Source organism: Bufo gargarizans, chromosome 7, assembly GCF_014858855.1.
Source record: "Bufo gargarizans isolate SCDJY-AF-19 chromosome 7, ASM1485885v1, whole genome shotgun sequence".
Lineage (NCBI taxonomy): Eukaryota > Metazoa > Chordata > Amphibia > Anura > Bufonidae > Bufo > Bufo gargarizans.
In genome coordinates, this window is record NC_058086.1 from 100,455,447 (window position 1) to 100,478,320 (window position 22,874).

Sequence of the window (22,874 nt, forward strand, 5' to 3'; positions counted from 1 at the left end):
AATAAATTAAATAATATTGGTCTGGCTCTGCTATTTAGCAGCAGTGTAGTAACCCTCAAGCTATTTTTTGTCTCAGACACCAGGCCACACAAACGGCTGACCCAGAAGTGTCCACACAAATTTACTGTCTATACAATTATGGAGTCGCTTAACAGTATATTTCTGAAGGCTATACCATTACTGTTCATTCTTCTAACATTACAGAATAGTATTGTGACCTGACTCCTCTCCATATGGGCTTAAGCCCTTGCTGACAGAGCGATTTTCCATTTTTGCGTTTTTTTTACTCCCTGCCTTCTTGGAGCCATAGCTTTATTTTATTTTTCCGTTCCCATAGCCATGTGACTTTTTTTGCAGGACAAACTGTACTTTCTAATGCTACCATATAATATTGCATAGGGTGTAGTAGGAAGTTGGAAAAAAATTCTAAACGGGTTGGAATTGGAAAAAAAATGTAATTCAGACAGCGTTATGTGTTTTGTTTTCACTATGCCGTAAAACTGACTTGTGCTCTTCATTCTCTGGGTAAGATTATGAAGATACCCCATTTGTATAGTTTTTCTTGCGATTTAACACTGAAAAAAAAAAAAAAATCTGATAACCTTTTTTTTTCCTTTTCATTACCATATTCTGACCCCCATAACTTTTTTTTTTTTTTTATGGTTACGCCAAACATTAGGCCCGGGTATCTGCTGTGTGAAACAGCAGGCACCCAGTTGCTAGCCATCTTTAAAGATGCTATACAAAGCAGAGACTCAGGACTAATGTATGCGATCTGCAGTAATGCTGATCGAGGGCATTTAACTCCTCAGATGCCGTGGTCAAATGTAACCACTGCATGTAGGATCGCTAGAACTGGGAGTTGCGTAGTTCCCGGGCCACCTTTCCCTGGCTGAGATCAGGGAAGACAGCCCGAACTGGTAATAGACCTAAACCTATACATGTAGCTACTAGTACATTCCAATGCTGGCCCGCAGATGGCAGCACAGAATTTGAATATACTGAATATTGTATTCTGTAATGCATAGTTATGCATTACAGAATATAAGATGCAATCTAATGATTGCATGTTCTAGTCACCTAAAAAATTTTTTTTTTTTTTTAAGTTTTACAAAATTAACTCCTCTCCCTAGAAAAAGAAAGAATAAAAAAAAAAATTAACCATCATGGGCATTGCAACATCCAAAAATGCCAGTAAAAAAAAAAAAAAAAAAACTACAGTGCCGATTTATCATTTTTTACTTTACAGATTTACCATTGAAAAAATAAAAATCAAAAAGTTGCTCAAACGTTGCTTCAATAAAAACTACAGATCATCCTGCAAAAAAAAAAGAACCGTCACAAAGCTCCGTAAACAAAACTCTAAAAAAAAAGTTATGGGAATCAGATTTATTTTTTCCAAAGTTATTGGTTTTCAGTATTAAATGTGGTATCGCCATAATCGTATTGACCTGGAGAATGAAGGTAACTGGTCTGTTTTATCGCATAAGAAACGCCGTAAAAACAAAACCTCCTACATTGTAGGCATCCATAAATGGAGCCATTAAAAAGTACAACTTGTTCTGTAAAAATACAAGGCCTCATATGGCTATGTGAACGGAAAAATAAAAGTTAAGGCTCTGGGAATGTAGAGAGTGAAAAATGAAAATGCAAAAATGGAAAATCCTGAAGAGGTTAGACAGCAAATCACAAAGCAATGGTTTATGGGGCACAATTATTATAAGTTTGAATACCCAAACCATTTTCAATGTATATAATGAAAAGCGCATTCATTTAATGGGTCAAAGATTCAAATGAGTCATCTTCGTACTCAGTTTGACTGCTGTTTGTTTCCAGCTTTTCTGCCAGACAAAATAGAGCGTGAGACAGAGTTAATCTGTCTGCAAAAAAGCCAAAAACAAATCAAAGGTATGTTAGAGATTAATATTTTTAACACCATTTGAGCTACTGAAGTGAATGTACCCTATGCAGTATACAGTTCAATATAGTTTTCAGGTTTTCAAATATACACCCAACAGAAAGCTTAGGCTTAACACAGTGTGAACCCAGCATGAGGCTGTTAACAGAGTTATTTTAGCCTGCATAGATATAACTAAAATGAAATATAACCTTATATCTTTTAGTCTTCTGTTGTTCTTCTTCTAGCAGGAGTTGGTATTTAGCTATTTCAGACTGAATTGAGTTTACCAAACTGTTGTGGTCAGTTTCCATGGGTTCAATCTAAAATTCATAGGAAAAACATAACAAAACTTTAAAGGGTCACCGAGTCTTCAGAAAACTTTTGATATGTCACAGAGATATTCTATAGTTTTGACAGGTTGGTGAAAGTGATGAGAAACTTGTTAATTACTAGAACAAAGACAGACGTGCTCACATATCTCTCCTCTCTGCAGGACTGGAAGTGAGGTGGCCTAAATAGAAAGCCTACTGTATGCGCCCGTCTTAATTCTGTCTCCTGCAGAAATAAGATCAATATGAGAACTATACTCTCTCCATATTCTAATGATCAGTTGGGGTCTCAGCACTCAGACCCACATGAATCAAAACGTTTGATATGTCTCTATGACATATCAGAATTTTTCTGAAAACTCAGACCTAACGTTGCAAATACAAATAAGAAAACAATTCCAAGTTTCCTTATACTAATACAGGTCCTTCTCAAAAAATTTGCATATTGTGATAAAGTTCATTATTTTCTGTAATGTACTGATAAACATTAGACTTTCATATATTTTAGATTCATTACACACCAACTGAAGTAGTTCAAGCCTTTTATTGTTTTAATATTGATGATTTTGGCATACAGCTCATGAAGACCCAAATTTCCTATCTAAAAAAAATTAGCATATTTCATCCGACCAATAAAAGAAAAGTGTTTTTAATAGAAAAAAAAGTCAACCTTCAAATAATTATGTTCAGTTCTGCACTCAATACTTGGTCGGGAATCCTTTTGCAGAAATGACTGCTTCAATGCGGCGTGGCATGGAGGCAATCAGCCTGTGGCACTGCTGAGGTGTTATGGAGGCCCAGGATGCTTTGATAGCGGCCTTAAGCTCATCCAGAGTGTTGGGTCTTGCGTCTCTCAACTTTCTCTTCCCAATATCCCACAGATTCTCTATGGGGTTCAGGTCAGGAAAGTTGGCAGGCCAATTGAGCACAGTAATACCATGGTCAGTAAACCATTTACCAGTGGTGTTGGCACTGTGAGCAGGTGCCAGGTCGTGCTGAAAAATAAAATCTTCATCTCCATAAAGCTTTTCAGCAGATGGAAGCATGAAGTGCTCCAAAATCTCCTGATAGCTAGCTGCATTGACCCTGCCCTTGATAAAACACAGTGGACCAACACCAGCAGCTGACATGGCACCCCAGACCATCACTGACTGTGGGTACTTGACACTGGACTTCAGGCATTTTGGCATTTCCCTCTCCCCAGTCTTCCTCCAGACTCTGGCACCTTGATTTTCAAATGACATGCAACAGTCCAGTGCTGCTTCTCTGTAGCCCAGGTCAGGCGCTTCTGCCGCTGTTTCTGGTTCAAAAGTGGCTTGAACTGGGGAATGCGGCACCTGTAGCCCATTTCCTGCACACGCCTGTACACGGTGGCTCTGGATGTTTCTACTCCAGACTCAGTCCACTGCTTCCGCAGGTCCCCCAAGGTCTGGAATCGGTCCTTCTCCACAATCTTCCTCAGGGTCCGGTCACCTCTTCTCGTTGTGCAGCGTTTTCTGCCACACTTTTTCCTTCCCACAGACTTCCCACTGAGGTGCCTTGATACAGCACTCTGGGAACAGCCTATTCGTTCAGAAATTTCTTTCTGTGTCCTACCCTCTTGCTTGAGGGTGTCCATGATGGCCTTCTGGACAGCAGTCAGGTCGGCAGTCTTACCCATGATTGTGGTTTTGAGTAATGAACCAGGCTGGGAGTTTTTAAAAGCCTCAGGAATCTTTTGCAGGTGTTTAGAGTTAATTAGTTGATTCAGATGATTAAGTTAATAGCTCGTTTAGAGAACCTTTTCATTATATGCTAATTTTTTGAGATAGGAAATTTGGGTTTTCATGAGCTGTATGCCAAAATCATCAATATTAAAACAATAAAAGGCTTGAACTACTTCAGTTGGTGTGTAATGAATCTAAAATATATGAAAGTCTAATGTTTATCAGTACATTACAGAAAATAATGAACTTTATCACAATATGCAAATTTTTTGAGAAGGACCTGTATATAGTGATCTAAAAAGATATGCAAAAGCTGATTTGCACTTAAAGGGGTTGTGCACATCTGGAGGGGCACAGATGTGCACATCTCCTAGGCAGACCTGAAAATGAAGCATACTTACCTGCTTCCCGATGCTGGTTTCATGCTCCCACACTCTCCAGCCTCCACTGCTCGGCTTGGGTCCCTAGGTGTAAACTTCCGTTTTGAGGCCACGGCAACCAATCTCTGGCCACAGCAGTGACCTGCAACCCCAAAATCATGGCAAATGGTCACGTGACGCCGGGGGAGTATGTCACCGCTGCGGCCGGCAATTGGCTGTAGAGGTGTCAAACCAGAAGTGTACATCCACTGACCCGAGAAGAGTAGCAGAGGCTGGAGAGGACAGGAGCCAGCATTGGGAGCAGACAAGTATGTTTCCCTTTGCTGGAATGCTGCCCCTTCCACAAACATGCACAACCCCTTTAATCATGGAACATGTACAAATAAAAACTGAAAACTTAGGAAAATGTTAACAGAAATGTATGTATATTGTGTAAAAATTTTTTTATTCTCAACTGTATCTAAGCACATTTTATCTTTAAGAGGAACTGCGACCTCTTGACAGGTCTGTTGCAGTAACTACTAACATTCTGCATGTAATAATTCTGGAGCATTTATTTTTAGGCCTATATTATTATGACTATGTTAGACAATTAAACCTATTAGAATTGTATGAATAGCCAGCAGTAAAGTTCAACAGTCCTCCAGACTGTTAAGTTTCTGCTTTATTTTTTTTTAAAGGGGGGGGGGGGGGGGGGAAGGGTGTAGGGGGGCTGATAAGAGTTTGACACTGGCAGTATTAATTAGATAGATTCAGCGGAGGCACGGATCGGAAGCCCACAGAGGCACTACGAAGCGCTTCAGTGGGCTTTTGGGTCTGTGCTTCCACACCGCAAATAATAGGACATGTCCTATCTTTTGCCGTATGGTGCGGATTGCAGGCCCATTCAAATCAATGGGTCTGCACCACAATACAGGATTTACGGGCCGAGGCCTGTGCATTGCAGACCGCAATATGCAGGTCTCTCTCTCTGTTTAGGTACACTGCAGGGTGCAGGAGGGGAAGACCACCCTTTGGCTTTTGCAGAGCGTATTTTGATGGATTGATTTACATGCACCATGTTGGTTTCAAACAGTCTCTGAGGTACCACTACAGCCATCTTCTACTAACCGTACATTTTTTTATTTTATCTCAGAGCAGTGTGAAGCCTTATTTTTTGCAGGATGAGTTGCCATCATTAAATATTGTTTTGGTGTACATAAGATTATGTTTTTGGGGAGGCAAAGTGACCAAAAAAACTGCTGCCCTGGCATAGTTTTTAATGACGTTCACATGATGGCATAGTTCAGTGATGCCCAACCTACAGCATGCGGCCCACGCAGTAATTGGAGATGGAGTTTGTGCACAGTTGCAGAAGAGACGCGCGGTGCCCGCCATTTCTAATTATACTGTGGCACAGTACTATTATTAGATTTGCGGCAACTGAAGACCACATACCCCACACCTGTAGAAACAGATTCCCCACTGTACTCTCAACCAGGCATCATAGTACGTTGAAGGAGACAGTGAGGACCAGTCAGAAGGGAGCACGAGGTCTATGGAGTATGTGACTGGCGAGTTGTGGTAGTTGTGGGAAGTGATTGTACCTGAGCCTTTTTTTTTTATATGTGATTACCATGTCTGGCGCCCGTGTAGGCCATCTGGGTTGCTCCTCAGGAACCATTCCTCACCAGCTTTGCAATATTAAAGAGGGGGAGAGGACTCAATTTTTTTTTATAGAAACTTTTCCCTTTTTCGGGTTCTGGGACCTTGACAATGACACTCTACCTGGATAAGTCCAACAACTACTATTTTTAACTGAATAACATCCTAGTCACTGGGCATGCGCCGAGCCCAGTGACGTCCGATGCTCGCTCTTCCCTGCTGACTGAGGGAAGAGCGAGCATCGGACGTCACTGGGCTCGGCGCATGCCCAGTGACGAGGATGAAGCTCCTGCCCTCAGTCTCCTGCAGATCGCACAGGCGCAGCCCTCAGTGGGTACTGCGCCTGTGCGAGAGTTCGTTCGGCGTGAGGGAGGGGGAGGAGAGGCTGTGGCAGGCTGGGGGCGGTTAGACAGTGCAAGGAAGGCGGGCTGGGCACTGTAAGAGGGGTGGTACTGGGCTCTCTAAGAGGAACAAAACGCCCCTCTGGGCACATTCAGGACACATTTGCATATCAATAAAAGTCGTTTTTGCAGAAACTGCTGGACTGCTGTGCTTCATGGCTTCTTTAAAATCGTTTTTTGGGTTAGGGGAGGTGACAGAATCCCTTTAAACCTTTCTCCCATTCTGGCATCATTGTTTATCACCGTATTTATTCTAAGGGTTAAGGAGGAACCCTCTTCCCCCTTTCTGATCACTACAGTGCCCCGCTTTACCTTTCCTCCTGTAGGGTCTAGACTGGGAATTATAGGGACAAAAGGGCCTCTTTCTTCAGGGAAACGCTTTTTTGTCTGTGTTTTTTTTTTAATGGTTTGTCTAACATTGGTTTCTTCACCGGAGAAAGCAATTGAAGACAGTTTAGCTTTAGAAGTCTTGTCGCCCAACCAAGATTTTATCCACAAAGCTCGCCTAGCAGAGTTGGAAAGAGCTGCACTCTCTGCAGAAAATCGTATTGATTCAGCAGAGGCATCTGCCAGAAATGCCATGGCCGATTTTAGTAAGGGAATATAATGTATTTCTTTCCTAGGAGCTTTGTTTTTAAGATAGTTCTCTAATTCATTCAGCCAGAAATACATGGCCCTTGCCACAGAAGTTGATGCAATATTGGTCTTGACCCTAAACATGGATGATTTCCAGGCCTTTCTTAGGAGGAAGTCACCCAGTTCCATTGGGTCGCGTAACTGCGATGAGTCTTCAAACGGTAAAGAAGTTTTCTTGACCACCTTTGCCACTTGAGTATCAATTTTAGGAATCTAATTAAAGATTTTATACGCAGATGGATCAAACAGTAATTGGTTTCTGAATTCCTGGGATACCCCCAATCTTTTTTCAGGATCTATCCACTCATCCAGAATGATATCCTTAACATTTTCACTAATGGAAAATACTTTAGATTGTTTGGCACGTAAACCCCCCAAACATCTCCTACACTCATTGTAGCTTTTACTGTCAGGGCTCCAGATGGCGACCAAAATGATCGCCAATGCGACTTTGTAGTCTTGTCACTATTTGCGCCTAGACCTTCCGCTGCTCTTTCATCAAACATTGCGCTTCACACATCGAATCTCCATCGCCAGCTCGGCCAGAATAGCAACAAACCTCATCCTCCAATCAGGTGTCCGGTCACATGCAGGTGAAAGACTCTGGATTCTGCTCACTGATTGGCTAATCTGGCACTCCTGCATTGTGATAGGCTGTCACCGATGGGTGGGCAGGGCTTGGGGTGGTGGGCATTTTGATGGGCAGCATAAATAAGCTGCAGTATCTGGTCACTATCAGGGCGCTTGTGTGAAAGTGAGGGAGCCGGGGCGGACACAGTTCCTGGGCTCTCAGTGCCTGGAGTGGGCGGGTTTGGACGGAGCACAGTGCTTGATCCCATGCTGAAACTTCCTAAGGCAGCCAGTGGTGCAGGTACAGGTAAAGTTCTCCTGGGCAGTGCCCTATGCAGGGGGTGGACAGCAGGCCTGTAGTGACAGCACATGTCTGCCCAGGCACCATGGCAGGGGGTCACCAAGGCATTCACTTGGCACTTCCATAGCATGCAGGGGGAAGGATCTTTAATTCTATGTATCTGTGTGACCAGGCTCTGAGGCTGCTTCAGTGGCCAGTCCTCAGTGTGATTTGGGGAGGAAGAGTACTGGACAAGCAGGCGGGGAGGAAAGCTCGGTGAAAATCATGTGCAATATCCCAGGGAGTGAGTCACATTGCCCTGGCCTTGTGTGGAGAGCCTCCATTCCAAAGTATGTCATTGTCCTTTTCCATCACACGCCCAGCTCCATGTCTGTACAGATGTGCCATCACTAACTACTGTATACCTTATTATAGAGAAGCCATGGGGTAATGCGCCTAGTAGAGGGACTTCTGCCAGTCACAGACCGCCTGGCACTGACCCCCCCCACCCCCACCCCACTTGGGCCGTTCCTTTAACCGTAGTTGTGCCCCAGGTCATTGAAGAATTGGTGAAGATATCGTCATCTATAGACTGCTAGGTGTCTGGGAACCCCTCCAATAATGAAAAAGTGGCCCCATACCCTATGGCAGGGATGGCCAACCTGCGGCTCTCCAGCTGTTGTAAAACTACAATTCCCACCATATCCTGCTGATAGCTGTAGACTTTCTGGGCATGCTGGGAGTTGTAGTTTTTCAACTGCTGGAGAGCCTCAGGTTGGCCATCCCTGCCCTGTAGAGCTCCCTGAAATAAATGCAGCAGCAGGTAGTGTGTGCACCTGCCACCCCATTCCTTGTCTATTGGACTGCTGGGGATAGCTGAGGACAGTGCTTGGCTATTTCTGGCGGTCGCATAGAAAATAAATGTAGCGCCAAGGCGCATGCTCCACCAGCCTCTCCATTCATTTCGGGGTATGGGGTAGTCCCAGTGGTCAGAAATATAAAACTATCCTGTGGATTATCTGATTACCAGAATACCCTTTTAAAGGGGTTGGCCCATCTCGCACTTTGGTGGCATAGGATAGGTACGGACCCCAAAGTGAACGAGGGTGCACCATGTATGCACGCCCACCCTGTATTGACTTTTATAGGAGTGCCGAAACTTCCTGGAACTTCCATAGAGGTGAATAGAGAGGTGATCATGCTTTCGTAGTTCACGGTCCATTCACTTCTATGGGAGTCCTGAAAATAGCCGAGAGCGCCTGCCGCACATGCGTGGTGTTCTCTTCTTAATCCTCCACTATTTCTCCTCCATGTCCTCTGGAGGAGGATGGTGCAGAAATTTTTTGTTTTTTTAGAAGGAGGAACCGGATGACTTTGGGCTCTAAAGGAAGTTTTGATTTCTTCCTGGAACATGGTTTTAATTTCAGTCAAGATAGATGGTTGATCTTCCTTGATGAGATCACTGATGCAAGATTGGCATAGCTTCTTTTTATAATTCTCTGGGAGTCTTTTAGAACAAGTGGCACATTTCAGAGACTTAGATTTAATTCTAGCTGCCCAGCCTTAGCCACGGCTGCGAGAGGACAGAGGAAATTCCCAGGGTAAGCCCCGTATAAAAACAAAGGAATTTTGTGTGTTCCTGCCCCTACAGAGGTCAAGGGTCAGTATGGTGGATGAAATGGAAAAACATACTTTTTGTGGTATGCAAATTATACCCTAGGTGCAACAAGGGGAGTACTGTTACACCTCATTGTACCAAGTAGCTCTGCTCCCTGTCTGCTATGCTGTGCCCCCACCTCTTTGACTGATGGGCCATATAGACTCCTGGCCCTGAACACTCATTCAGTGTACACAATATACAGGGATGGAGTGTCTGGATGATCATTTTACCTACTAGTATGTGGCGACAGATGTCCTTTAACCCCTTCTACCGCGGGACATTTTTCGCTCTTCTGCCCAAGCCATTTTTCGCATATCTGACATGTGTCACTTTATGTGGCAATAGCTTTTCAACACTTACTTATCCAAGCAATTCTAAGACTGTTTTCTCGTGACACATTGTACTCATGATAGTCAAATTTAAGTCAAAAATGTTTACCTTTATTTGTGAAGAAATCCCAAATTGACCAAATATTTAGAAGAATTCCCAAATTAAAATTTCTCTACTTTTATAATAAATAGTGATACCTCATATAATAGTTATTACTTTACATTTCCCATATGTCTTCTTCATGTTTGGATCATTTTGAAAATTACATATTTTTTGAGGGGATGGGGGGGGGTGTTAGAAGACAAAAAAAAATATTTTTATTTATAAAAAGATACCAAATTTACCAAAAATGTGTAAAAAATTGCAAATTTCCAAGTTTCAATTTCTCTACTTCTATAATACATAGTAATACCTTCAAAAATAGTTATTACTTTACATTCCCCATATGTCTACTTCATGTTTGGATCATTTTGGGAATGACATTTTATTTTTTGGGGGATGTTACAAGGCTTTGAAGTTTAGAAGCAAATCTTGAAATTTTCAGAAAATTTCCAAAACCCACTTTTTAAGGTCATAATAGAAACCACCTAAAAATGACCCCTTTTAGAAACTACACCCCTCAAGGTATTCAAAACTGATTTTACAAACTTTGTTAACCCTTAAGGTTTTCCACAAGAATTAATGGAAAATGGAGAGTACATTTTAGAATTTCACTTTATCAGATTTTAAATTTAATTATTTTTTTCCAGTAGCAAAGCAAGGGTTAACAGCCAAACAAAACTCAATAATTATTACCCTGATTCTGTGGTTTACAGAAATACCCCACATGTGAACGTAAACTGCTGTATGGCCACACGGCAGGGCGCAGAACAGGTATCTCAAACTCGCGGCCCTCCAGCTGTTGTAAAACTACAACTCCCACAATGCCCCGCTGTAGGCGGATACCTGTAGGCTGTCCGGGCATGCTGGGAGCTGTAATTTTGCAACAGCTGGAGGGCTCCGAGTTTGAGATGCCTGGCGCAGAAGGAAACTGCATATGGTTTTTGGAAGGCAGATTTAGCTGAACTGGTTTTTAGATGTCATGTCCCATTCGAAGCCCCCCGATGCACCCTTACAGTAGAAACTCAAAAAAGTGACCACATTTTGGAAACTAAGAGATAAGGTGCCAGTTTTATTGGTACTATTTTGGGGTACATATAATTTTTAATTGCTCTATATTATGTTTTTTACGAGGCAAGGTAACCCCAAAAATTTATGTTTTGGCACGGTTTTTATTTTTAAACATTCACTTGACAGGTTGGATCATGCAATATTTTTATAGCGCAGGTTGTTAAGGACGCAATGATATCAAATATGTCTACTTTCTATGTTTGTTTCAGTTTTACATAATAAAGCATTTTTGAAAAAAAATTATGTTTTGTATCTCCATTTTCTCAACGCCCTATTTTCTTTATTTTTCTGCTGATCGTCTTGTGCAGGAGCTTGTTTTTCGCAGGAAGAGTTGACGTTTTTATAGGTACCATTTTTGGATACATATGATTTTTTGATCATTCATTATTACACTTTACGAGGCAAGGAGACCAAAAAATTTGCTGTTTTGGTGCAATTTTTATTTATTTATTTTTTACAGTTTTTACCTGAGGGATTAGGTCACATGACTTTTTTTATAGAGCAGATCGTTACGGACGTGGCAATACCTAATATGTCTATTTTTCTTATTTAGTCAAGTTTTATACAATAATAGCATTTTTGAAACATAAATAATGATAGTCTGAGAGCCATAGCTTTTTAATTTTAGACCGATTGTAAGATCAAATTTTTTGAGGGAGGAGGTGACTATTGGTACTATTTTGGGCTGTATATGCCTTTTTGATCGTAGGTGTTGCAATTTTTGTGAGGTAAGGTGATAAAAAAAATTTACACTTTTTTTTTTTTTTTTTTTTTACTGTGTTTACCTGAGGGGTTAGGTCATGTGATATTTATATAGAGTTGGTTGTTACAGATGTGGCAATACCTAATATGTATTTTTTTTTTTATGCATTTCACTTTAGCACAATAATAGCAGTTTTGAAACAAAAAAATTATGTTTTCTTTTCTCCATGTTCTGAGACCTATAGCTATTTTATTTTTTGACCGATTGTCTTAGGTAGTATATCATTTTTTTTGCGGGATGAGGTGACTGCTATTTTTATATTTTCTGCAAATTTTAGATTTATTTTATTTATAAATAAAGGTTAAACAAACGTATATACATATTACCTTTAAAATGAAGTATAATGTGTCACCAAAAGAATCTTTTGGATAAATAAAGTTATTAGCACATAAAATGTCAAATATTTAAACTGTTTTATTGATACCATTTTGTGGGACATATGCCTTTTTGATCGCTTGGTGTTGCGATGTAAGGTGACAAAAATAGATTTTTTTACACCTTTTTTTTATTTTTATGGTGTTTATCAGACAGGGTGGATCATGTGATATATTTATAGAGCAGATACCCTCTGCAATGCATTACAATACATCTGTATTGTAATGCATTGCCTGTTCGTGTACTACAGTGAGTAGTACACTAACAGGTTGCCTAGGAGACCCAGCCTGAGGCTGGACCTCCTGGGCACCCGTAGAAGGCAGGTCTCAATGCCGTGCAAGGCATTGGGCAGCCTCTGCACAGCATCGGGCTGCCTTCTGACACATCCAGTCCCCGCCACAGCAGTGCGGGGACTCAATGCGCTCCCTCACCCGACACAAACCCCTTCTATGTCGCGGTCAGCACGGACCGCGGCATAGAAGGGGTTAATCCGCGGGCATAGGCTTTTACAGCAGGGGCTTGGCTACCAGGGACTGCCGGACCCCTGCAGTGAACGGGCGTGCACCGCTCAGGTGCCCGCCCAATCACCATGACGTACTATTACGTCAAACTGCAGGAACGCAGTGGCTTCCATGACGTAATAGTACGTCATGTGTCGGGAAGAGGTTAAAAAAAAATGTTGGATTTGGAAATGTTCTTGAAAATTTTAAAAATTGGTTCTAAAATTCTAAGCTTTCTAACATCCTAAAATATCTGTCTTAAAAGCAGAGAAATTCAAACTTGCTATTGCAATTTTTTTTATTTTCCAAAAAGGTGAAAACTGGCTGTGTCTGGAAGGGGTTAATGCTCATGAAAATGTATAGCATTCTTATTCTATCTTTTAGATTGTTCTCTTCCCTACATGGCAGTGATACATATAGAAATATAATGCTAAAGAGTCATTTTGTGGTGTTAGTTTTCTAAACTTAAAGAGTAACTAAACCTTTGCATCAACTGGAAATATAATGTCCCTAATGCCCTAAAAATTTTCTAATATACTTTATTTATTAAATTTGCATTTTACTTAATTTTTTTCCTTACCTAACGTGCACCATTCACTGTACAGCTCAGCGGTGTATGGAGTATAGTGTGAAATTTATAAACAGGTCCGCAGCAGCACTGTGAGTACGGGCAGGAGCAGGGCCGTCTTTAATATTGATTGGACCCTGGGCAAAAATTTACCACACCCTAGCAAGCAATCACTCCCTCCACCACAACACACACACAAAAAAATCCACACATCTGGTAGAGTACAGTGAATGACTGTAAATACTTTCAGTTCTGAAGACTCCAGCGGCTCAGGATCAGTGCTCGGGGCTCAGGCTGGAAGTGGGCACCGCTCTGCAGGAAGCAGACCAGGGCTCGGCTCACCCTAGTGTTACAGTGCACCCCAGCACCCCACAGAATGCAGTATAGCACCCCACAGTATATAGTAGAGCAGTATAGCAGCCCACAGTATACAGTAGAGCAGTATAGCACCTCACCGTATACAGCACCCCAAACTATACACGATACAGCCCCCCACACGATACAGCCCCCCACACTATACAGCACCCACAGTATACAGTACAGCAGTATAGCACTCCACAATATACAGCACCCACAGTATACACTATACAGGCCCACAGACTATACAGGCCCCCCCCACACAGTATACAGGCCCCCCACTATACAGTAGTTTACAGTATATTAGCATAACAGCCCCTGTCACCTTTTTCTGATGTCATCTTCACAAAAAAAAGTTCCACAGATAAGGCAAACTTCTCTCGCAACACTCCTGCTAGGACCTGTGATGACCTCATAGCCATGTGACCAGTAATATTGCTAGGTTACTGGTCACATGGCGATGATGTCACCTAAGGTCCTAGATCACAGCTCTAACACAGTACGCTGCCTGGACTCAGTGCCGGCAGGCATGGCATGGCAGCACCCCCTGTGTAGCTGACAGCCTTACACCCAGGGCAGTGGCTAGCAGGGCTCAAGAGGCAGCTGCCTTGGGCCCCCCAGGAGCAACTGGGCCCGGGGCAGCTGCCCCTTTTTCCCCTTGGTAAAGACGGCCCTGGGCAGGAGCGCATATTGCTGCTGCTGCCTGTACCACCCAGAGGATTACTAATTCCTGGCATAGCACATGGGTACCCTGTATCTATGTACTATGCCAGGATTAGCTGAGCGGAGCGGGCTCCTGCCTGCTCCGCTAAGCTAATAGAACTGCATGTCAGCTCTTAGCTTAGCGAAGCAGGCAGAAGCCCGCTCAATTCAGCTAATCCTGGCATAGTACATGGGTAGAGGGTACCCATGTGCTATGCCAGGAGTTAGTAATCCTCCGGGGGGCATAGACAGAAGCAACAATATGCGCTGCTGCAGCCCCAGTCATAAATTTTACACTCCGTACACCGCTGAGCTGTCAGATGCCATGGTCAAACCTGACCAGGGTTTCTGAGCGCGTAAAAAACCGAAAGCACTCGCTTTTGGGTATGCTCTTGCTCCCCCGGATTGTGATCGGAGGAGCCAGAGCATGTATGCGGCAGCCCCTGTCATTCAGTCTATGAGAGAAGCAATCCAATGATTGCTTGTTATGGTTGCCTATGGGAAAGTGTAAAAAATGTAAAAAAAAATAAAAATCTATAAAAATTCAAAATGAAAGAAAAATTAATAAATCATGGATATCGCTGCGGGTGAAAATGCCTGTACAGCTTTCAACTTTTTTGGTCGCTTCTCCTCCCACAAATAAATGAATAAAAAGTGATCAAAAAGTCGTACACACCCCATAATAATATCAATTAAAAGTACAGATCACCCCACAAAAAAAATTGCCGTCCCACAGCTCCACACACATAACTACAAAAAAGTTCTAGGGGTCATAATATGGGGGATGAAAAAAAGATTTTTTTGCCAGTTTATTTATTTTCAGTAACAAACAAAACGCAAGAAAAACTATACGTATGCAGTATCGCCCGATTCGTACTGATCTGGAGAATAAAGAGCACAAGTCAGTTTTACCACAGAGTAAGGGTCCATTCACACGTCCATTGTTTCTTTCCTGATCTGTTCCGTTTTTTGCGGAACAGATCTGGACCCATTCATTTTCAATGGGTCCTGAAAATAAAAATAAAAATCGGACAGCACAATGTCAGATTTTTTTTCAGGACCCATTGAAAATGAAAGGGTACAGATCTGGTCCAGATCTGTTCTGCAAAAAACGGAACAGATCAGGAAAGAAACAACGGACGTGTGAATGGACCCTTAACGCCAGTGAATATTACCAGTATCGGACGTTACTAACTCTGTCCAATCAGTGCTGCCATCTGCAGACTGTGCTGGGACACCCCCCAACTGATAAAACCCATCTGTACAGTTACTGCAAACTCCTGGAAATGAAGTCATAAACTTCTAGTAGAAATAACAAAGGTCAAAAGAATAGATACTCCAGAATTGTTAGTACATCGGGAATGCAAGTAGCTACTACAACAGACATGTCTGGAGGGCAACAGGTGCTCTTTAATACAATAATAAATTAAACTTTTATGTGTATTAACACTTGTTTGAAGAACGTGCTCTGTACAGACCTCTGAAAGCTGTTCCTGCAATTCAGACATTTTCTTTTCATATATTTTCTTCCTGTCTGAAACAATGGCCATCAAATTGAATCGTATCTCCCCTTCACAATACCTGTATACAGAGGGAAGAAATGTACATTTTCAATAACTACTAGAATTGTCAAGCCATAAGTTCCAAACCAATGTGCCACTATATAGCAACCATATTTTATAGTGACTCCAGCTAAGGATTATTTCAAATTTTACTTTCCTCTTAGGGTACATGCACACGTTCAGGATTCATGTGCGGATCATCCGCACTGAAATCCGCAGGTGTTCGCAGGCAAATCTGTGCGGTCAATGCGCATCAATTGGTGCAGATTAGCATGCAGATTCGGTGCGGATTTTACTAAGTGAATAAAGGTCAAAATCCGCGTGGAAAAAATCTGCATTGTGTGCACTGAGAATTTCAAATTCTCATAGAATACAATGTAAATGACCTACAGTGCGGATTTTCCGAACGCAAGTCTGCACGCAATCCTGATCGTGTGCATTTAGCCTTATGTTTGGCATATAATCCAGGGGTATCACACCAGACATATACCCTTGTATGCCATATGAATAGGACACTGTACTTTCCTCCTATACAAGAAAAAGAAGGGCATGCCAATGCATAATCGTCCTATGGAGGCCTACTCTTTTATTTAATGTTAATAGCGCCTATGAAATATATATATATATATATATATATATATATATATATACACACACATACACATACACACACACTGCTGCTCATAATTATTCATACCCCAGGCAAATTTTGACTTAGTTACTTTTATTCAACCAGCAAGCGGGGGGAAAAAAACATTTCCCAGCTTTTAAGTGACACCTGTGCTGGTCAGGAGGATAGTTAGAGAGGTGAAAAAGAATCCAAGGATCACCACCAAGGCCATCCTGGTGAATCTGGGCTCTGCTGGTGGCAATGTCTCAAGGCAGATAATCCAACGGACACTGCACACTGCTGGGTTCCACTTCTCCAGATAAGGCACACAAAAGCTTGCTTGGCCTTTGCAAAAGCTCACCTGGACAAAAAAGACTTCTTGTCTACTGTGTTATAGTCAGATGAAACAAAAATTGAATTGTTTGGTCACAATGATGTTTCCTTCATTTGGCGTAAAAAAGGAAAAGCCTTCAACCCAAAGAACACCATCCCCACTGTCAAACATGGTGGTGGGAACCTAATGCTTTGGGGGTATTTTTCAGCCAATAGACCTGGAAGCCTAATTACAGTAAACGGCACCATGAAAAAAGAGCAATGAGGATTCTCAATGACAACATCAGGGAGTCTGCAGAGAAACTTGGCCTTGGGCACCAGTGGACATTTCAGCATGACAATGACCCAAAACTAGTTTAGTGCTCTCATTAAGAGAAACAAAATAAGAGTATTGCAGGTTTGATGCCTTTTAACCCCTTAAAGACCAGGCTCATTTTCACCTTCAGGACCAGGCCATTTTTTGCAAACCTGACCAGTGTCACTTTAAGTGCTCATAACTTTAAAACGCTTCGACTTACCCAGGCCGTTCTGAGATTGTTTTTTCGTCACATATTGTACTTCATGACACTGCTAAAATTGGGTCAAAAAAGTAAATTTTTTTGCATAAAAAAATACATTTTTTACCCAAAATTTTGAAAAATTAGCAAATTTCAAAGTTTCAGTTTCTCTACTTCTGTAATACATAGTAATACCCCCAAAAATTGTGATGACTTTACATTCCCCATATGTCTACTTCATGTTTGTAGCATTTTGGGAATGATATTTTATTTTTTGGGGATGTTACAAGGCTTAGAAGTTTAGAAGCAAATTTTGAAATTTTTGAGAAATCTTCAAAATCCCACTTTTTATGGACCAGTTCAGGTTTGAAGTCATATTGTGAGGCTTAGATAATAGAAACCTCCCAAAAATGACCCCATTCTAGAAACTACACCCCTCAAGGTATTCAAAACTGTTTTTTCAAACTTTATTAACCCTTTAGGTCTTCCACAAGAGTTGATGGCAGATGGAGAAACAATTTTGAAGTTTGTATTTTTTGGAAAATTTTCCAATATAATCAATTTTTTCCAGGAGTAAAACAAGGGTTAACTGCCAAACACCACTCAAAATGGGTTGCCCTGATTCTGTAGTTTGCAAAAACACCCCATATGTGGTCGTAAACTACTGTTTGGCCGAACGGTAGCACATAGAAGGAGGGGAACACCATATGGGTTTTGGAAGGCAGATTTTGCAGGACTGGTTTTGTTTATACCATGTCCCATTTGAAGCCCCCTGTTGCACCCCTAGAATAGAAATTTCAAAAAAGTGACTCCATCTAAGAAAGTACACCCCTCAAGGTATTCAAAACTGGGTTTACAAACTTTGTTAACCCTTTAGCTGTTCCACAAGAGTTAATGGCAGATGGAGAAACAATTTAGAAATTTCTATTTTTTGGAAAATTTTCCAATATAATCAGTTTTTTCCAGGAGTAAAACAAGGGTTAACTGCCAAACACTCAAAATGGGTTGCCCTGATTCTGTAGTTTGCAAAAACACCCCAAATGTGGTCGTAAACTACTGTTTGGCTAAACGGCAGGACATAGAAGAAGGGGAACGCCATACGGTTTTTGGAAGGCAGATTTTGCTGGACTGGTTTATTTACACCATGTACCCTTTCAAGCCTCCTGATGCCCCCCTAGAGTAGAAACTCCATAAAAGTGACCCCATCTAGGAAACTACGGGATAAGGTGGTTGTTGTTTTGGGACAATTTTTGGGGTAAATTAGATTTTTGGTTGCTCTATATTACTCTTTTTTGAGGCAATGTAACAAAAAAATTTAATTCTAAAATTGTTTCTACATTCGCTATTTAGTTTTGTGGAACACCTAAAGGGTTAACATAGTTTGTAAAGTAACTTTTGAATACCTTGAGGGGTGTAGTTTCTTAGATGGGGTCACTTTTTTGGAGTTTCTAGTCTAGGCTACATCAGGGGGGGCTTCTAATGGGACATGGTGTAAAAAAAAAAAAAACTGTCCATCAAAATCTGCCTTCCAGAAACCGTATGGAGTTCCCTTTCGTTCTATGCCCTGCCGTGCGGCTATATAGCCATTTACGACCACATATGGGGTGTTTCTGCAAACTACAGAATTGGGGCAATAAATGTTTAGTTTTGTTTGGCTGTTAACCCTTGCTTTATTACTGGCAAAATGGATTTAAATTTAAATTTTGCCCAAAAATAGGTGTTTTGGCACAGTTTTTATTTTATATTTTTAACACCGTTCATCCGAGGCGTTTGGTAAAAAGTTATTTTTATAGCGACGACTTTTACGCACGCGACGATGCCCAATATGTATGGCTCTCAGACTTTGGAGACACTAAGCAGGCATCCTAAAACTGCGGCCCTCCAGATGTTGTAAAACTACAATTCCCACCATGCCCTGATGATGGCTGTAGGTTGTCTGGGCATGCTGGGAGTTATAGTTTTACAACATCTGGAGGGCCGCAGTTTGAGGATGCCTGCACTAAAACTAATATTTTTTGGGGAAAGAAAAATTGTTTTCGTGTCTCCAAAGTCTGAGAGCCATAGTGTTTTATGTTCTCTAGTGAACTGTTGGGGATTATAAAAATTTAGTACTCCATGGAAGTGTGATACTCCCTGAAGCAATCGATAATGCAGAGGCCCGGATGATCGGGGCACGTGTCACATTGAGTTGTGGTGTCCTTCCGTATCCCCCTCTTGTGACACACTCTGCACTTTTTTTGGGTTCGTCCCTTCTTTCCAGTATGGGGGACCACACCTGGAAAGTGTTGGCCAGGGACGATCCGGGCGCCTCCAGTTCCCGAGGTACTCCGGCCTGCTCTTTCCCGGTCCGAAAAGATCAGGTCCTTGAGGACTGCCTCATAGAATTGGAGGAATGTCCCTGTGCTGCCAGCGCTTCGGGATAGTACAAAAGAGTTGTACATGGCAACCTGCACCAAGTAGACCGCAACTTTTTTGTACCATGCCCGGGTTTTGCGCATGGCGTTATATGGCGTGAGGACTTGATCAGAGAGATCAACTCCTCCCATATACCGATTGTAGTCGACGATACAATCGGGCTTGAGGACCGTTGCCGCGGTACCTCGCACAGGGACTGGGGTGGTGCTGTTACCGTGGATTGTGGACAGCATAAGGACATCCCTCTTGTCCTTATACCTGACCAGCAACAGGTTTCCACTGGTAAGTGCACGGGTCTCACCCCTGGGGATAGGTACCTGGAGGGGATAGGCAGGGGGGCCGCGTTGATTTTTCCGCACGGTCCCACAAGCGAACGTGGATCTGGCGGCAAGGGACCTGAACAAGGGAATGCTGGTATAAAAGTTATCCACGTACAAGTGGTAACCCTTATCCAGCAGTGGGTACATAAGGTCCCACACGAGTTTCCCCCTAACACCCAGAGTGGGGGGACATTCTGGGGGTTGAATACGGGAATCTCGCCCCTCGTACACACGAAATTTGTAAGTGTACCCTGAGGTACTCTCACAAATTTTGTATAGCTTCACGCCATACCTCGCCCGCTTTGTGGGAATGTATTGGCGGAAACTGAGTCTCCCCTTGAACGCAACGAGAGACTCATCAACCGCGACCTCCCTTCCAGGTACGTAGGCCTGCTGAAATGTGGCCCCAAAGTGATCGATGACCGGCCGTATCTTATACAGCCGGTCATAGGCAGGATCACCTCGGGGTGGACATGCTGCATTATCGGAATAATGCAGACATTTCCGGATGGCCTCAAACCGGTGACGTGTCATGACCATACTGTACAGTGGGGTCTGGTACAGGACGTCCCCACTCCAGTATTGCCTGACACTGGGTTTTTGGACTAGACCCATATGCAGCACGAGGCCCCAAAATGTCCTCATCTCGGCTGCACTGACCGGCGTCCAGCCACCGGGTCTAGCCAAAACTGAGCCTGGGTTTTGAGCGACGAACTGTTGGGCGTACAGATTCGTCTGCTCCACCATCAAATTCATGCGGGGGGGGCAAGTGGCAGGGGGGTCTGGGGTCTGAAAGTTGAAACAAAAAAGTTTGGAATAAATGTGCTTTTTTTTTTTTTCCCCTAACTTTTCCCTTCTATCCCTGCCTAAAGGTGCCTCTCCCTCACTGACCCTAACCTACCTGGGTGGCGATGGGTGCAGGAGGGTGATGGATGCCGATTTAGGGGGACACAGGAGCTGGTGCTGGACGATGCTGCACGGTCAGGGTGCTGGACAGGAAGAGGAGGGGAGAGAGGAGCGCAGGAAGTTTGAATCTCGCGCCTCTCTCCCCTGCACCAATCAGCACCCTGGACAGCGGCGTTCAGCACCAGGGCCAGCACCGCCTCCTCAAATCCTCGGACTGCGATTGGTGGTGCAAAATTACGCCACCGATCGCAGTCTTTTTCCGGTTCATCGGGTCACAGGACACCCGAATGGACCGGAAACACAGAAAACCGCAGGTCTGAATTGACCTGCGGTTTTCTGCGATCGCCGATACGGGGGGGTCCAATGCCCCCCCCCTGCGTTGTTACGGGATGCCGGCTGAAAGATTTCAGCCGAAATCCCGTTTCGATTAACCCCCGCGGCGCCGGAATTCAGATTTTAAGTCAGGACGTACCGGTACGTCCTCGGTCCTTAAGGACTCGGGAAATAGGGCGTACCGGTACGTCCTCGGTCCTTAAGGGGTTAAAGGCTAACAAAAATAGAGCCCCTGACGAAGCCTCCAGGCGAAACCCGGGTAGGGCAGTGATATTTCAGATGACTTTATACGCTGATTTCTAGTGGTGCTGTTGTGAGTATAATAAAGCCTTCATCTTTGACATATTCACAGGTACTGCACTATGTTGCTGATCTTTTGAAGCTGTCCTGTGAAGTTTCGGTCGGCAGTGTGGCGTGTGCCTGTGGGGAAGTTTCAGCGTGGGATATGATTTAACTGCGTTTTCCTTCTACAAGGCGTTTCCAAACTACATCTCCTTTGAAGCGCGGACCTGGACTCTGGTTTATTGATTGTATGTGATAAGGAGGTTGGATCGACTCCTATTCTCAGGACTGCTGCTTAGTTTGCGACTGAGACATAGAACTATTTATTTTTCTTTGTTAACAAAAATAAAAGTAATGATGTTATTTAGCGAGCTTTCTAGGTATCACCAGTCTCTTCATCAGGCGACCTACAAGAAAATATGAAGAAACAGCAATATATATATAAATTAAGAACAGAGACATGGAGGAATGAATGGACATTTGAAAAAAAAAAAAAACATATTAAAGATCTTGAGAATGAGTCCTTAAAGGGGTTGTCCGGGTTCAGAGCTGAACCCGGACATACCCTTATTTTCACCCCGGCAGCCCTCCTGAGCCTCGCATCGGAGCATCTCATGCTCCGATGCGCTCCCGTGCCCTGCGCTAGATTGTGTTTTCAATAACACACTGCCGGGCGGTAACTTCCGCCCAGCGGTGTGTTCGGTGATGTCACCGGCTCTGAGGGGCGGGCTTTAGCTCTGCCCTAGCAGTTTTACTGGCTAGGGCAGAGCCAAATCCCGCCCATCAGTGCCGGTGACGTCACCGGGCTGCCTGTCAGCCCCATAGAGAGCCCCGGTACGTCACCGGAACTCAGAAAAATGCCTTTGCCCTGTGCAATTTAGCGCAGGGCAAAGGAGAGCATCGGAGCATAAACTGCTCCGATGCTCATGTCAGGGGGGGCTGCCTGGGTGAAAATGGAGGTATGTCCAGGTTCAGCTCTGAACCTGGACAACCCCTTTAATTATCTTACAGATAAGGCTACTTTCCCACTAGCGTTGTTTAAATCTGGCGTTCAATTCCGACACCGGAACTGCCCCTCGGATCCGGAAAAACGTGTGAAAATGGATTACATTTGAATCCTGATCAGGATTTTGATCACAATGTAAAAATGCATTAGAAAAAACGGATCCGCCATTTATGGACTTTTTCTTCACATTTTTCGGGTTTAACATGCAAAAGCCGGATCCGGTTTGACTGAACACACGGCGCCGGATCCGGCGTTAATGCAAGTCAATGGGAAAAAGGCCTGGTCCGGCGTTCAGTCAAAGTGTGAAAGTACCCTAAGGGGTGTGAAAGTTTTATGGTC

At 43.1% G+C, this 22,874-nt stretch overlaps 1 protein-coding gene across 2 annotated transcripts in view; it reads right to left on the bottom strand.

Moving 5' to 3' along the window:
• Positions 1–22,874, bottom strand: part of UCHL5 (ubiquitin C-terminal hydrolase L5) — a 164,883-nt gene that overhangs the window by 23,864 nt on the left and 118,145 nt on the right. The window contains exons 8-9 of one of the 2 annotated variants that reach the window (XM_044301277.1): positions 15,750–15,852; positions 2,110–2,220 (exon numbers count right to left, since the gene is read on the bottom strand). In XM_044301277.1, the coding sequence (XP_044157212.1) occupies positions 2,110–2,220; positions 15,750–15,852 (214 nt within the window). The remainder of the gene's footprint in view (positions 1–2,109; positions 2,221–15,749; positions 15,853–22,874) is intronic. The other variant, XM_044301278.1, reaches the window with a different exon arrangement.